Genomic DNA, 17430 nt, shown 5'->3' with positions numbered 1-17430 from the left:
TCAAAATATTTATTCTATTTTTTTTTTAAAGATAATCAGAAGCTATCCTATACTCAGGCAGGTTGTTGACCTGGTATTGTTTACCACGACCAGAGGTTCCCTAAGTACCCTGGAAGAGATCTTTTCCATCTCCTAGTTCCTAGTCTTTATGATTCAGTTGTGATGTGGAACTACAGTGCCCATCACCCTTCACCATTGGTTATGCTGGCTGACAGGAGTTGCCATACAACACACCTGGAGGCCACATATTCTTTTTTTCAATAGCGGTATTCAGAATGGCTACAATAAAGTTAACCTCTTGCAACTTGGAAACCTGATGTCACTTATCTTGTTATTATGTGCCTTCAAGAGGGAGTTTCAGCAGATATTGTTTGTCACACAACCCGGTAACAAGCAACACCCTCTGAAATTCCCTACTTCTTGTTGATGTGTGTCTTCAAGTCATTTCCAACCTATGGCAACCCTAAGGTGAATCTATTATGGGGTTTTGGGAGCAAGATTTGTTCAGAGGGGCTTTCCTATATTCTGAGGCTGAAAGAGTGACTTGCACAAGGTCACCCAGTAGAATACCATGGTTGAGTGAGGATTCGAATCCTGGTCTCCCAGAATCCAAGCTCAAGACTCAAACCACTATGCCATGTCGACTCTCCACTCATCTTCCTATTATTGTTGTTGTGTTCCTTCAAGTCATTTCCGACTTACAGCAACCCTACGACAAACTTATCACGGGGTTTTCTTGGCAAGATTTATTTAGAGCAGGTTTGCCATTATCTTCCCTGAGGCTGAGTGTGACTTGCCCAGGGTGACCCAGTGGGTTTACATGGCCACGCTGGGATTTGAACCCTGGTCTCCAGAGTCAAACATTCAAACCACTACGCCACACTGGCTCTCACCATCTTCCTATAACAAAAAATCAGAGAGCCAAAATGTATTCTATTTGTTCTCTTTCATCATGCTACATTCTCTGCTGCCCTCTAGCATACTGCCTAGAGACCTGGGGAACTTTCACATTACACAGCTGTAGCACTATACAGTATTCCATTTTACCTGCCATAGCAGCTTACCATAGAATCCTGGGATTCACCATGGACAGCTAAAAAGACAAATGAATGGGTTTTAGAGCAGATCAAACCTGAGGTGTCACTAGATGTCAAGATGATTAAACTGAGGCTGTTATACTTTGGATATATAATGAGATAACGTGCCTCACTGGAAAAGATGGCAATGCTAGGTAAAACGGAAGGCAATAGGGAAAGACGAAGACTGTACTACATGTGGATTGATTCAGTCAAGGAAGCCAGAGTTGCCCTGAGTTTGCAAGACCTGAGCAGGGGTGTTGATGAGCAGGGATGTTGAACATATCTCATTCATAGGGTCACCATAAGTCAAAGTCAGCTAGACAGCAAATAACAAACAAATTTAGAATTCTCAGCCACAGTACTCTACTGTCTCAACAAGCAATAAACCCTGGAATTCCATAGCATGCAGCCATGGCAGTCCAAGTGGAATATAGTACTGTACTATACTTGTGTAATGGAAAAGAGATCCTGTTCTTATGCTAAAGCTGACAAAGGGCCCAAACAGACAGGCCAAAATAAAGCTACTTCGGGTCACTTTGAAGGTATGCTGTTGAAATGATCGCCCCCAGACTGTGGAACGGCCTGCCGGAATAGAGAACCCGGCCTTAGAAAAATGTCTGAGAAAGATACTGCTGCTCCCACTGATTGCTTGTTGGTATGATGTTGTTGACCTTCTGGTCAGTTTTTAACTTGTATGTTTGTTTGTTGTTGTTTCTTGTTCTGTTTTTTAAATATTGCATTGGATTTAATACTTTTTTAAGGAGGGGAGGGTACCAGGGATTTTATATGTTTTGTATTTTTAACTTTGTTAGCCGCCCCGATTGTTCTCAGAGGGGCGGGATACAAATAAAATTATGATGATGATGATGATGATGATGAATGATGATGATGATGATCCTGCCCTGGAGTATAGCTTTGGCACAGCTTCTGGCCTCTTAGGACCCATGCATCATTTCAACAGCATACCTCCAAAGTGACCTGAAGCAGCTTTATTTTGGCCTATCTGTTTGGGCCCAGAGTTACAGGGCTACCAAGTGGATGAGTTAGGGGCCACACATTCTCCACCCTCTTTCTAACAGGAGATATCAGGAATTGAACTTGGCACTCTACTGCTGTGCTATGGTCTCCTCAGTATGTCTACAGTGAAAGAGAACACTATATTAGCAGTCATTTTCCTCCTTCCCACCACTCCGACTGCTTTATAAATAGCCTTCTGCTCAGACACTTGATAATACTGGCAGTTTCCCTGGTGCAGTCCCTAATTCCTTTGTCTCAACCCAAATCCTGCCAACATTTTAGATTGCAACTCCCATCATTCCCAGTTAGCATGACTAGTGTTTAGAGATGATTTGGCTTGTAGTCCAAAACAGGAGGGTATCAGGTCTTCTACTCTTGCTCTGTTTTTCTATGATAGTGCTTTTTCATGGGTGATAGCTTTCCTCTGTTATTCTTTTTCTTTCTTCTAGAGAGTGGGCCATGGAGATAAAAATCATGCAGATGCAGACAGATCCCCCGTTTTTCTCCAGTTTGTTGACTGTGTGTGGCAGATGACACGACAGGTACATTCTCTGGACTGCTATAAAGGAAAAATTAATCCTCCCACAAGTCAGCAGATGTAGACTGAATCTCTCACTTTTTGGATGCATCACTGGTAGTGCAAGTCTATAATACTGTGTACATGTACCTGGAAATAAGTCCCATTACACTCAGTGGAAATGACTGATACACACAGGATTGCATTGATCAGAACTAAGCTATTTCTCCAGATACCCAATTTTGGGATGGAGGTGAGGGAGCTTCTAATGTTGACTGGTAAGGATTAGAAAATAAGAAAAAGCCACCAACCTTTCAGGTTTGCATCTACTCTTTGTTTCCATAATCAGAAACATGGTTGTGTTATTTGGCACAAAAAGCATGTGTTCTACAACTGAATTACAAACCTTTACAAAGTTTCATATGCACATGTTTGCATAAGTCCTTCCCAGATCTTGGATAAGTTACTTTTGGGGCTGCAACACCCAGAATTTCTCAGCCAACATGACCTATGGTCATGCTGCCTGTGGGATTCTAAGAGTTATTGTTCAGAAAAGTAACTTTCCTAAGCACTGGCCCGTTCTCTGTCCAGTTTTTGCCTGTCATTCAGCATTCTTTACTGAATATGTAAAACAGTCAAGTAATAATATGGTTTCATAAAGGAGAGGTTGCCAGACAGTAATGCAAACAAAATCTTCACCAGGAGATAAAAGAAGGATGGGCCCTTTCTCCCCTTCTTCCCAGCCAAATGTCTCCCCCAACTCCAGTGTAAACCTTTTGCAGGAATATATTTTCATGTACCGAGTGAGAAGTGTCCAGTGAAAATAAACAAATTGCATTGCTTGTCTTTTGAAGTTTCCCACAGCCTTTGAATTCAACGAGTGCTTTCTGATCACTGTTCTGGACCACCTCTACAGCTGTTTGTTCGGGACATTCCTATGTAATAGTGAGCAGCAGAGGGTGAAAGAGGTAAAAAGCCCAGATGCTTTTTTAAAAAGAAAAATGTTTTGCTCCTGAATCATTGCCAGCTTTAGTCCTCCCCTTTTAACCTTCATGCACTAGGAGAAATTAACTTGCATTCTGTGAATTATGGGTTGTTTTTTTTTCTGATCTCAGTGAGAATGCCAGTGAATTGGAAGGTATAAAAATATCTTGTATGCAAAGGTTTGTGCAGAATCAAATGAGCTCTACCTTGAGACATAAAACACAACCGTCTTAAATCAGGAATGTAAACCATACCCCTTCTCCAGAAATTAAATCCTGCTTCTTACTTTGCAGAGCCCCACCTGATCACACTAGTGTCTGACAAAATGTTCAGAAATGACTTTAATGAAGAGACAAATAGAATCTGTAACAAAAACGTTGCAATGCAAAGTGATTCCTGTTCAGGATTCCATTTTCAGTCCATTCCATCTCCTTGGGTTTCTGGAGTCTCCCAGCAACCAGTCACCAGCTTGCTCAGTCTTCTTTAGACTGTTGCAGGGGGTGATTTCTCCTGAAGGCTGAGGTTGGGCTCAGCAGTGAGCCACCCACAGGCCCCCCTATTGAATATGTGGCCTTTTCACTAAAGAAAGGGGGATCACATGCCTTAGAAGACTCCAGGAGGTATGATTATCCTTTCAAGCAGGGTTGGGGGCTAATAAGATCTGGATGGCCTCACAATTCCCACCCCTGCTTTCAAGCACCCCAGTCTCTGGCACTTTGTTTTGCTCAAAAATATGTTTGTTCTCTCTCTCTCTCTCTCTCTCTCTCTCTCTCTCTCTCTCGGAAACAGAGAGCTCTTCCAAATACAGTGAATATGTCAGGAGCTTGTGGTATTTGTTGATGGATTTTCTTGTTTTGTTTTGTATTTTTTAAATCCAAATGGTGTTTCTGTTGTCCTGGACCATTTTATTCCCACCTTTGAGGGTTTTTCTTAATTCAGAGACATCTTGGAACAGAAAAATATCTTTCTTTCCTCCTTTCTTTCTTTTTAAAGAAAGTTATAGTGTTTTATAGTGCTTTATATTTATAAACTGAAGAAAATGTGCTTTTCAAACTATGTGACCACCTCAGCATACCACAACCCATTGGAATAGCACAAGTGCAGATCCAAGAATAGCACAAGTGCAGATCCTGCTTCTTACTTGCTTTAAGCACCCCCTCCAAAAGACAAATAGACACAGAGGTAGTTTTTTGTGGTTTTTTCAGGCTATGTGACCATGTTCTAGACAATTTTCTTCCTGACATTTCGTCAGCATCAGTGACTGGCATCTTTCTCTGAAGGTGCCAGCCACAGATACTGATGAAACGTCAGGAAGAAAATTTTCTAGAACATGGCCACATAGCCCGAAAAACCCACAAAAAACCATGGATGCCGGCCATGAAAGCCTTCGACTTCACATGCTGGAATGCTGTGCCTATCAGCGCTCACCATTAAATATGCCAACTAAGGCTGGTGGGATTAGCAGTCCAGCAACATCTCAAGGGCCACAATATCCCCATCCTTCTCCTATAATATTTCTGTAAATGCTACATGCTACAACTGGGCCCTGCTATTCCTCAGATAAAAACACTTCTCTTCTTCCTTTCTAGGGCCTTCCAAAAAAGACTGTGTCACTGTGGTCCTACATAAACAGCCAGCTGGACGACTTCACCAACCCTCTGTACGCCAGCTATACCAACCATGTCCTGTATCCTGTGGCTAGCATGCGCCATCTAGAGCTTTGGGTAGGTTACTACATCCGCTGGAACCCACGGATGAAGCCACAGGTGAGCTGATTCAGAGGAAAAAGAGATTTGGAGTAAGTCAGGAGCGTGCAGCTGTCCTGCCTACTCCTTTGATATGTTCCTTGGTGTTGCCGTTACATTCATCAAGATTCTTGTCCCATTGGAGTTGCAGCATTAGCGGTTATTTGGTTCATGTTTTTGCATCTCTATCACAGAATTATACATCCCCCCTCATTTGTTTGAAGGACCAGAAATCTGTCAGTGATACAAGAAGGGAGAGCTTTTGAAATAAAACAAAACCTACCCTTTCCAGACTGCCCCAGCCAACATGGCTGCACTGTTTGGAGTTTCTGAAAGTTGTCATTCAGAACAGTAAATTTTCCAAGTGCTCCAACAGAGTGCAAGGTTCCTTCCACCCATACCTTATTGTACACAATGGCAACTCGTATTTAGAACTGTTCCAAGTTGCAGTATCAGTACCAGTAGAAATCTACTGAGTAGAACTACCTGCTTTGATACTCACATTTTTCTGTCCAAAGTTTCTCTGCTGGATGAAAATAAAAGCACCACTTCTGGATCAAATCCAAGGTGTATCAAGTCCAGCATCCTATCTTTCAAAATGGCCAGCCTTACAGAAAGTCTATAAGCAGGATGTGGGGGGCAATAATAGATCTCTCCTATTGTTGTCAAGCTACTGGCATTCAGAGGCCTACTACCTCTGAACTGGCAGATAATATGTAATGAGACTCCTCCCCTTACAGTTGATCTGAAAGCTGCAGCTAATTGTCAGGAACCCTCCTTTGTCAAAGTATAACAGGGTTGAGGAATCTGTAGGCCTCCAATGCTTTAGACTACAACTTCCAGAATCCCAGTAAGGAGTTGATGTCCAAAACTTCTTGGGGCTTAAATACACCCCCTCATATAACACTTCAGTGAAGAAGTCTGTCCTTGCTTCTTGCTGGACCAGGGTTAAAGTTTTTTTGTTAATATGTAAAGACCTGATCAGTTTGAGACCAGGATAGCTGGTCCCATATGAACCCATATGAACCTGAGTTCGCTGAGGTGTTTGTATCTCAGGAGACTGAAGTCTACTGAAGTCTACTAAGAATAAAACTTTTAGTATATTAGCTTCCTTTGTATGGAATTCCCCAGCTGGTTAATATTAGAGTGTGCCAACATTGCTCTGTTTCAGCTGTTGATACAGAAATTTCTATTCAAATAGCCTTTCTAGAGGCTGCTTTCTCCAGAATCAGTATTCTGGAGTCTTTCTGGAAATTGACACCTTGAACTACATAGGTCTAATGTGCATTGCAGAATTAATGTAGTGCTTTAACTGTCATGGCTCAGTGCTATGGAATTCTGGTATTTGTAGTTTTGTGGGATATTTAGCTTTCTTTGTCAGAGAGCGCTGGTGTCACAACAAACTGCAAATCCCAGGATTCCATAACTTTAAGCCATGGTGGTTAAAGTGGTATCAAACTGCATTATTTCTGCAGTGCAGATTAGACCTTAGTCCCAGATGCGACTTCAGCAGTGTAACTCTGCTTATATTCCCTGTGTTCTGTCCTTTTTTATTATTTCAGCATGCTCAAGGGCTTGGTTTTGACAATGAAGGCAGGTTCTGGGACTGAGCTATAAAGCCCCACCAAATCAAACCAGACCTGTGGTGTAGTGGAGTTAAGACTTGCAGGCTCATAGTGCTAGAACTTTAAATTAGTAGAGACAATGATATCATGTGCCACCCTCCTCAAACCTCCCTGTGCCTTCCAAACTAAGCTGCAATCCTCATAGTAGGTAAGACCAAGGTGGGTGATAGGGATGGATTTCCTCATTAGTAATGTATTGCTATGAGTTGTCTCTGTAGTACTGCAAAATATTTTGAAGTAGCCTGATCTTGAATTGATAATCAATACCCATTAGCTTTATAAAGGTCCTGTTTGGGTGGAGATGAAACTTTCTTGAACTGTTTGTTATTATGGATCAAGGCAGCTGCTTAAAGTTTTGGATTCCCCTTCAGAAAATGGCTCTGGGGCATTATAAGAACTTGCATTTCAAAATTTAGCATCATATGACTGATGATTGGTTTTCTGTTGCAAGGCTGAATATAAAGCTTCTTCTGTCCTTGTTAGGAGCCAGTGCACAACCGTTATAAGGAGCTCTTGGTGAAACGGGCAGAGCTTCAGAAGAAAGTGGATGAACTCCAACGAGAAATTGCCAACCGCTCCACTCCATCCTCCGAGAGAGCTAGCTCTCCTGCTCAATGTGTTACCCCAGTCCAGACTGTTGTATAACACAACACAGATTATGATCTCCCCAGAATGATATTGACATTGTAAGGCAGCTTTTCTGGAAAAGGAGGCTTAAAAGAAAAACCTCTGAACTTAAAAAGCAGGTATTTTGGAGTCTACATGCTCTATTTATTACGCTATATCTCTCCAGGATATTTTATTAGGACTGTAACACTACAGGAAGCAAAAGTTCTTTCTTTCTTTTAAAGGCTTCTTATATGATTAAACTTCTTGAGGGCTAATTACAAGGAAAGTAACTGCAAGCCTCTGAAGACAAAAGTAGAATATTTATAAATGGAACTCAAGATGTTGAACAGTTGTTGTTTCTGCTCTGAAGTGGAGAACATGATGTATTTCTCCACCTGGAAGCATGTAAACATCAAAAGAAGTGGCTTGGATGCAAAGAGTGGCAAGAGGGGAGGGCATAGACTTTGGTTGTGTGCATTGGGGCTGGCTGTTCTCTCTGTACCACCTTTGCCACTTGAGAAGCTGTTCCCCAAAGCTCAGAAAAATTCAAAAAGATAAAAGAAATGCATTGTAATAAAGATTAAGACTCGTACACAGTTGCAACAGTTTATCTCCCCCACCAAGCAACGATGGAGAACATGTGGCCCTTTGGCTATTGTTAAATTCCATCTCTTATCAGCCCTTGCCAGCATAGCCAGTGGTGATGGATAATGGGAATTGCAGTCCAACGATATCTGGAGAGCCTCATGTCACTGCTCCTGCTGTCATGAAAACACTTCTGAATAAGCCTGACGGAGACCCTAAACTCTATCAGATTAAATAGTGAAGGCATGAATGAGCACAGACTTTAAAGAGAACTGCAGTCCCTTGATTGGACTGGTGGTCCCCCAACAAAGATGACAGCAATCTAGATGCAATATGGGTGTTATATTTGTATAGGAATTAAGCATACATAATAGGGATGCCACCCTAGACCTTAGATGGAACATGTTTATGAGCAGTGCCATTACATATAGCTCTGGGAAGGGGGTGTAAAGGTGTGATGAAACCACATTTCAAAAGAAGCCAATGATCTGAATCCTATTGTTATTTCCCACTATAATAGACCCACTGAATCAATGGCCCGGTACAAACGGGTCTTTCTGACGCTCTCATCACGTGCTTCAGTTGCCTGGGGGGCGGAGCGCCCACGTGCCCTGCAACCCTCACACGTGACGAAGGCGCAACGATGGCGGCATCCTGTATACATGGTGTTGCCATTGTTAAATGCCGCATGGCGTCTACATGGCGCCTACGTAATGATTGCGCCAGTGGTGCACTTGTTACGCCGCTACCACAGCTTGAGAAGAACCCGCTTTTTGCGGGTTCTTTTTCCGCTGCTGGGAAGCCGCACGATTTGACGGCTGCAGCTTCCCTCGGGCATAAAAACAGGCGCTGGGAGGCCACCCTTTTAGGGTGGTCTGTACCGCACCAATGAGACCCATTATGTTGTCTCATCATTCAATAATTGACTCAGTGAGTCTATCCTACTTGGTACTAACCAGCAAGATTCAGGCATTAAGTAAGAGTGATGGTTTCTTTTCCTTTTTGAAGTGCAATTTTTGAAGCTTCCTGACAGGAATTTCCCATGTTTTATGCCATTCTCTTATCAATTCTAAGGATTTCTTCTCCTCAAAAAAGTAATGGAAGTGTAGAGAAAAAATTAACCATTTAAAGTTCAAGAACTGAGTCCATTACTAGATGGTACCAGGCAATTTATTTAGATAGACAAAGTGCTGAGCATTTTTCCCCACAGAAGATAATGGAAAAGCAATACTCATGTAATGCAACCAATTGTTTTCTCAGCACCACAAGAAATAACAGCAACTGATTGCTTTTCAGTGTAACAAGAAAAAAAAATATGTCCCAAGCTCTTAGCTCAGTGGTTCCCAATCTTCCTAATGCCGCAACCCTTTAATACAGTTCCACATGTTGTGGTGACCCAAACCCATGAAATTATTTTTATTGCTACTTCATAACTTTAATTAAATAAGTGTTTTCCAATGGTCTTAGGCAACCCCCATGAAAGGGTCATTCGACCCCCAAAGGGGTCCCGACCCACAGGTTGGGAACCACTGTCTTAGGTACTCTTTTAAGGAAAGTACTCTGAAGCTTTGAGTTCATTGCCACCATCTTTATTGAGAGGTTTTCTAGTCACAAGCAACCAGAAAACCCTTTCACCCTTGATTTGAGGGCTAACAACAGCTGACAATAATCACCCAGCTAGAGGATGCCAGCTGAAAATGATTAAACTCTTTCTAGACTTGGAGAAGCAGCCAATGGCTCAGTTCCTATTCTTTAGATTTCAAAACAACACAAAACAGTACAAGAGAGACTTGTTCTAAAATGCTGGAACTTTATACTGGCAAAGATCCAAATAAAACTAAGACACTACATCACTTCAGATTAGTCTAACTATCCACCAGAGGAGTTGTGTAATGCTTCCAATGCACAACCCCTATGATGAATAGCAATGTAATGCAACAGCAATGTGCAGGACGCATATGCATGGGCAATAGTTCCACATGCAGAACATTGCTTCCACCACCATAAACAGGATATGACTGTTGTTCATTTACCACAAAATTCACTCTGTATGCATAGCCCAGCCTTATTTCTGCCTATATCAGTAACTGGATGCTGGCCATTGCTAGCCATGATCCATTGCTAAAGCAATGCCTTATTTAATAGGAGGAAATAATTGCCATATTGATACTTGAAATCTTCTTGTATTAAACAGGGTTTCCATTTTACATCCAATTCTCCTTTTCTTTTTAGATGAGACCATTGTCCAGCCCAGCATTACATAACTAAGTGTTCACCAGAGGTACAGCTCCCATTTTTACTGACCATTCCCTGCGCTGACTCAAATGAGAAGCCAAAATTATCTGGAGGATTCCAGACCAATAATTGTAATAAGTGCTGCCATCAGTCACAGTGAAACAGATGTTAACAATAAGGGGTGCCAGTGATAAGTGTCTACTCAGCTCAAGCCATTAAGTAGTCTTTTCATTGCCTTTAGCTTGCAATGCTTAGGAAAGGGACACATTTTTTAATTTGGCAAAAGGCCACTCTTCTCTCCTCCCCACCACAGTAACGGGCATTAGGTATGTTAATATTTTGGCATTACATGGGTGGGTGGGTGGGTGAATCTTGTTAAAATGGCACTGTGAAGTGATAGCTAGTGAGTAGTGTAATTTTGCTTTCCAACAGCCTGATACCTATTGTTTGCCTTTATAGTATCGTAGCAGTAACTTGAAAAGCGTGTATTGTGTTTTGGAGTGAGGGAGGCAGGCACATCCTTGTTGCAGTGCAGGGCTTGGCAAAGGGCCCCTTTTTTGGATTATTTCAGACAGCATGGGAGTTATAGTCCTAAAGGGGAACTTTTCTAAACTTTCTCCCAATGTTTTGTAATTTCTGTTTGTGTTTATGGACATGCCAGGATGCCATATCTACACATTCTAAAGTTCTACTGTATCAAGAGAGAGAAGGGGGCAGCATTGTGTCAGGGTTGATGTCTGCTGGAAAGGCATTATTTAGCATTACTGAATGAAATGATGATCCAGAGTGACAAGATTTGTCTGTAGTTTGCTTTACAGATAAGCCGAACAAAAGATTTCCAGGAACCAGGTGCCTTTTCACATGACACAATTGTAGCACTGCAAGTCCACTTTAACTGCCCATCTACCATGCCATGAAATCCTGGGATTTTTTGATTGCAGAAGGGTGGTTGGAATTCTCTCAGATTGCTCCAGTGCCTCACCAACCTACAAAGCATAAGATTTCAGAGGCGGCAGCCTTAAACTGGAATCATGCATACCATCCAATATTTCACAGATGAAAACTGGACCATGTGTGGCCAACAACACTAGAGTGTGGTCAGGACAGCAAAAGTTATTATTGAAGCAGCACACACAAGCTAGGAGAAACTATAGCAATTTGCTTTTTCCTGAGACTACAGGGATGGGCAAGATTCTGTCCCTCCACTCCTCTCCCCCTATTGAATTGACCTCAATTTGCAGAAATTGAAGTTCATAGAATCATAGAATCGTAGAGTTGGAAGAGACCACTAGGGCCATCCAGTCCAACCCCCTGCCATGCAGGAAATCCAAATCAGAGCATCCTCGACAGATGGCCATCCAGCCTCTGTTTAAAGACCTCCAAGGAAGGAGACTCTATCACCCTCCGAGGGAGTGCCTTCCACTGTCGAACAGCCCTTACTGTCAGGAAGTTCCTCCTAATGTTGAGGTGGAATCTCTTTTCCTGTAGCTTGCATCCATTGTTCCGGGTTCTGTTCTCTGGAACAACAGAAAATAAGCTTGCTCCCTCCTCAACATGACATCCTTTCAAATATTTAAACAGGGCTATCATATCACCTCTTAACCTTCTTTTCTCCAGGCTAAACATCCCCAGCTCCCTAAGTCGTTCCTCATAGGGCATGGTTTCCAGACCCTTCACCATTTTAGTCGCCCTCCTTTGGACACACTCCAGTTTCTCAATGTCCTTTTTGAATTGTGGTGCCCAGAACTGGACACAATATTCCAGGTGGGGCCTGACCAAAGCAGAATAGAGTGGGACTATTACTTCTCTTGATCTAGACACTATACTTCAATTGATGCAGCCTAAAATTGCATTGGCCTTTTTAGCTGCCGCATCACACTGTTGACTCATGTTCAACTTGTGGTCTACTTGGATTCCTAGATCCCTTTCACACGTAGTTTCATTCAGCCAGGTGTCACCCATCCTATATTTGTGCATTTTATTTTTCCGCCCTAAGTGCAATACCTTACATTTCTCTGTGTTGAATTTCATTTTGTTAGCTTTGGCCCAGCTTTCTAGTCTATTCAGGTCATTTTGAATCTTGATCCTGTCCTCTGGGGTATTAGCTATACCTCCCAATTTGGTGTCATCTGCAAATTTGATAAGTATGCTCCCAGTTCTGTCATCCAGGTCATTGATAAAGATGTTGAATAGCACTGGGCCCAGGACAGAGCCCTGTGGGACCCCACTGGTCACTTCCCTTCACAAAGGGGACAGGGACAGGAGAAGAGAGAAGCTGCAACTTTCTAAAAGCAGCTGAAAAGGCGGTAGGACAAAGGATTAATGTGGACTGTCCCTGCCAGGCAGGATAGTTGGATGGTATTAATCATAGTGCTATGATTGTTAATCATGAAAGGGCCGCAGGTAAAAGAACAAGAACAACAAAATTCCCCTTCCCACAAGGAATTAGTCAGTGGAAGCTAGTATATTTCCTCGCCCCTTTTGTGGACTATAACTTTTTAAAATCCATGACAGAGTGACTGCCATTTATGTATTTTGTAAGAAGGAAAGGAAAGAGATCTTGTAACACCTCTGAGACTAACTGAAAGAAAGAAGTTGGCAGCAGGAACTTTTGTAGACTTCAGTGTACTTCCAAATGCATCTGAGGAAGTAGGTTCAAGTCTAGGAAATCTCATGCTGCCAACTTCTTTCTTTCAGTTAGTCTCAGAGGTGTTACAAGATCTCTTTACATACTATACAAGAAGTGTGTCACCAGAAGAGGAGTGACACCTGGACAGGCCCTCCTCCTACTGTGCTGCCCCTGGCTTTGCCATGGCAGTGGAGGCCTCCACAAGGAGACCACCATCACCATGGCAGAGAGGGCCAAGTGTCCCTTTCCTGGTTTTGCCCCCACCAACCCAGATGAAACCAGGGGTCAGAACACCACTTCATCCAAGCACTGTAGTTGACTATTGATACATCCTCTTAGGGCAGCTTCTTACAATGCTATGACAAGGTGATCTCAGCTTAAATCACTGTGGGAAAGGTTAGCATATTGTCCCTGGCTTGCACATGGTTCTAGCGGGTTGTGATTTCAATGTTCCAGTATTCTGCCTTCCCTGGGAGACCACAAAAAGGTATGATGGTGGTATGCATGTGGATTTGTGGCATTTTTCTCCACATCACTTATGGGTGAGTTTTGCTGGTCTACAACAGTTCCTTTTAGCTACTAGAAAATGAGAGGCATGGTAGACCAAGATAAAAGAAGCCCACTTAAGTAAGGCCCAGTCCTATAGTAGGCTGAAATTTGTGTCATCTGTTCTTCTAGGGCATTCTCTCAACTGGATGTTTTTGGCTAACATGTTCAGTGTCTGGGATAATGGAAATTAAAAGGCCAAAATATCTGGTGGGTTGGGAAAAGCTGATCCAGAGTCCTTAGCCGTTATTGCTGATTACTTCCTTTTGTTTCCTTCTGCTGCCCCGTGTCCCTCTAAAGCTTTTATGTGCAGAATTTGACACTAGATGTTGCAGCATCTCATTCAAGGCAGAGGTCTCACAGGATGAGTACTGGACCAATTTTACTTTATGAAGTGCAATGTAATTACATGCCTAGTTTTTTGTGGGTTTTTCGGGCTATGTGGCCATGTTCTATAAGAGTTTATTCCTGACATTTCGCCAGCATCTGTAGCTGGCATCTTCAGAGAATGTTAATTACATGCCTTTTTGTTAGCCGCAGCAACTTGTTTGTATTATTTGGAAGCAATGTGCACAATTATTCCTTTGTAAAGTTGTGATGGTGATGTAAAGAATTACATGATTTGAAGTGGGGTAGGATTTATGTAGGTCTATACTGTACATGCAGCTGTATCAGGGGGTAAGACAGACTGTCCCACTTCAGATGGAAGGGGCATTAATGTTCCTGTATCGGGGAAAACTCCCGCAAGGAAAACAAAAGCCAGAGATTATTGTGCTAGTTTTCTGGCTGTGGGGTTATTTTTATGTAAGAGCATTTTTTTTAAAAAGGTGACCCCCCCATAATCTGAAATGGGACAGGCTGTTCTGATAAGCATAATAGACCAAAAGGCTCCTTGATTGTATGAGCTACTTCCTCTGAATAATGGTTTTTCTGTATATTGTTTTTTTAACATGATTATTTACCATGTATTGTCTCTAGGAAAGAGATATTATAACCTGAATACTGAAATTTGTCATTCTCTTGTTTGTTGATATTTCACCCACTTATGACAACAAAAATCTCTGAACATAGAAACAGGTTTACATGCAGCAGTGATGCAAAGACCCACCACTGCATAGTTACTGGGCCCATCCATTCACTGGACCCATCCAGCCAAACCAGCCTACTGACATACTTACAGATTTGTTGTACAGTAGCAGCTTGCTTTTGACACACAAATGCTTGCTGTCTGAATTCATCTCTTTGGGAAATTAAATGAAGACAGCAGGGATTTGCAAATGAACCAGTCCACCAGAACCTAGCTCTACTCTTCCCTCTCTACCATTGAAAAGCTGATTTGGGGTTGCTCATCCTTTGTGTGAAAAGGGAATCCTTCCATGCAACCCTGAGGTAAAAAAACTGGAACTCTCCAGATGTTGCTGAATGGCAGCGCTCATCATCTCTCATCACTGACCCAACTGGTCTGGGGCTAATGGGAAATGGCTTCCAACCAACATGCAGACACTGATATAACCCTTTGGTTGCTATAAATCTATAATTTCAACCACTTATGTCTACATGTAAATTCTGGAGTATGAGCGGAGTTAATTTACAGATGTTTAGAAACAGAGAAGGAAATGGTGAAACAGTTCAACATATACTGCATAAAGCTGTCTGCATAAACAATACAAGAAAGATCACAGAGCCTGTGTGGCTTTAAAGAAGGCAGGATAGCACCTGATATTACCCGTCACATCTGCTTCTTGGAACAAGATCTTACTAACACTAGCTAATTATAGTTTCTACAGCATTTTGTGGATAAAGCAGGATTTTAAAACACTAATTTTCATTTTCCATCCTTAGAAGGCAGAATAGAGAGCTTAAGAGACTTTTAAGGCCAATCAAAGAGTTTGATGGCTCAGGAATGATTTGAACCCAAGTCTTCATCCCCAAAAAGAAATGCATATGCAGATTCATGTTGCTTTCAGTCTGTTTCAGCCTCATTCCAGTTATGTAAAACAGTAGCAGAGATCAGTTGCCACCTGAGAGATGCTGTAGACAAATTCATACTGATTGACCTAGCAAAGCTAAGCAACTTTGGTCCAAAACACATGGCAGAAATAATCCAGTTTGTTAATGTTTTAACTGCCCCAGCTCAATGCTAGGGAATTCTGGGAACTGTAGTTTTGTGAAACATTTAGCCTTCTCTGTCAAAGATCTCTGGTGCCACAATAAACTAGTTCCCAGGATTCCCTAGCACTGAGCCAGCAGAGTTAATGCGGTCTCAAACTGGATGATTTCTGCAGTGTGTTTTGGATTTTTGTAAAGGCCTCTAATATCATCTAGCCATTCCCCTCTTATTGTTTCAGCTGTTTACCAGTTATATTTTATTATGAAGAGTCATGATATAAGGTACTCTTTAAAATGAAGTGCTTCACATGGTGCAACCTGCAACAGTTCTGTATTCCACCCATGATTTTGAAATCAGGGTTGCCACTGTCCCACCACGCTTGCTTGTGCCTTTAACAACTGTCCCCCACCCCCAGAAATATATATTACTTATTTCTATGCCAGGAAAAGAATAACCTACTCATTTGTAGTATTTCCAGCTGGTATTGAAGAAACAGTAAGAGATCAGAGCATACTCTGGTTTCCCAATTCTTTTTCCTGTAAGCACAGAATATTTTAGAATCAGAGAATTGGAAGAGATCACAAGGGCCTCTAACCACCTGCCATGCAGGAATTCTCAATCATAGCACCCCCAAGAGATGGCTATCCAGCTTTTGTTTAAAGACCTCCAAAGAAAGAAACTCCACCACACTCTTAGGGACTGTCTTCCACTGCCAAACAGCTCTTACTGTCAGGAAGTTCCTCCTAATGTTGAGATGGAAGCTCTTTTCCTGTCTGAAACTTTGCTCCGGGTACTATTGTCTGGAGCAGTAGAAATACAACCTTGTTCTAGCCTCAATATGACATTCCTTCAGATATTTAAACTGAGCTATCATGTTGTCTCTTAACATTCTTTTCCAGGCTAAATAGATTCCCTATGTCGCTCCTCATAGGGCATGGTTTCCAGACCTTTCACCATTTTGGCCACTCTCCTCTGGACACTTTCCAGCTTCTAAATGTACTTTTTGAATTATGCCCAGAACTGGACACAGTATTCCAGATGAGGACTGACCAAAGCAGAAGAGAGTGGTACTATTACTTCCCCTGATATAGAGGCTATACTTCTATTGATGCAGCCTAGAATCTCATTGGAATTTTTAGCTGCTGTTTCATGCTGTTGGAGCGTGTTCAGCTTGTGGTTGACTAGAACTCCTAGATCCCTTTCAAATGTACTCTTCTCAAGCCAGATGTCTTCCATCATATATCTGTGCATTTAATTCTTTTTTGCCTAAGTGTAGTACCTTAAATGTCTCCCTGCTGAAATTTATTTTGTTAGTTTTGGCTTTCTAATCTATTAAGGTCATTCTGAATTTTGATCTTGTCCTCTGGGATATTAGCTACTCCTCCTAATTTGGTGTCATCTGCAAATTTTCATAAGCATGCCCTCGATTCCTTCACCCAAGTCACTGACTAAGATGTTGAATAGCACTGGGTCCAGGACAGAACCGTGTGGTACCTCACTGGAAAGTTCTCTGCAAGATGAAGAGGTACCATTGCTGAGCACCCTTTGGACTGGTATTCCTGTTGTTGACAATGCTGCCTTCCATTTGGGGAGTGCACTCCAACAGCTGGAGGATGCTTCCTGTCTGATTTATACCCTGCTCTTCCACTGCAGCATCCATGTTTAGTGTGGCTATATTAAGGTTGTCACTTTTCAAGCAGTACCTGATATAGCTCTAAGCACAGAGGGGAAATGGCTCTTCCAGTGTTG

The 17430-nt window shown here is 42.1% G+C and overlaps 1 protein-coding gene across 2 annotated transcripts in view; it reads left to right on the top strand.

Moving 5' to 3' along the window:
- Window positions 1–9569, top strand: part of MTMR2 (myotubularin related protein 2) — a 55444-nt gene extending 45875 nt beyond the window's left edge. For both annotated transcript variants that reach the window (XM_042458932.1, XM_042458933.1), the window contains 4 exons: window positions 2546–2638; window positions 3468–3581; window positions 5187–5363; window positions 7451–9569. In XM_042458932.1, coding sequence (XP_042314866.1) covers window positions 2546–2638; window positions 3468–3581; window positions 5187–5363; window positions 7451–7612 — 546 coding nt within the window. In that variant the 3' untranslated portion in view covers window positions 7613–9569. The remainder of the gene's footprint in view (window positions 1–2545; window positions 2639–3467; window positions 3582–5186; window positions 5364–7450) is intronic.
- The last annotated feature ends 7861 nt before the right edge of the window (window positions 9570–17430 follow it).

This window comes from Sceloporus undulatus, chromosome 3, assembly GCF_019175285.1.
Source record: "Sceloporus undulatus isolate JIND9_A2432 ecotype Alabama chromosome 3, SceUnd_v1.1, whole genome shotgun sequence".
Classification (NCBI taxonomy): domain Eukaryota; kingdom Metazoa; phylum Chordata; class Lepidosauria; order Squamata; family Phrynosomatidae; genus Sceloporus; species Sceloporus undulatus.
The sequence above is the reverse complement of the archived record's forward strand: the minus strand, read 5'-3'. Positions and strand labels throughout refer to the sequence as shown.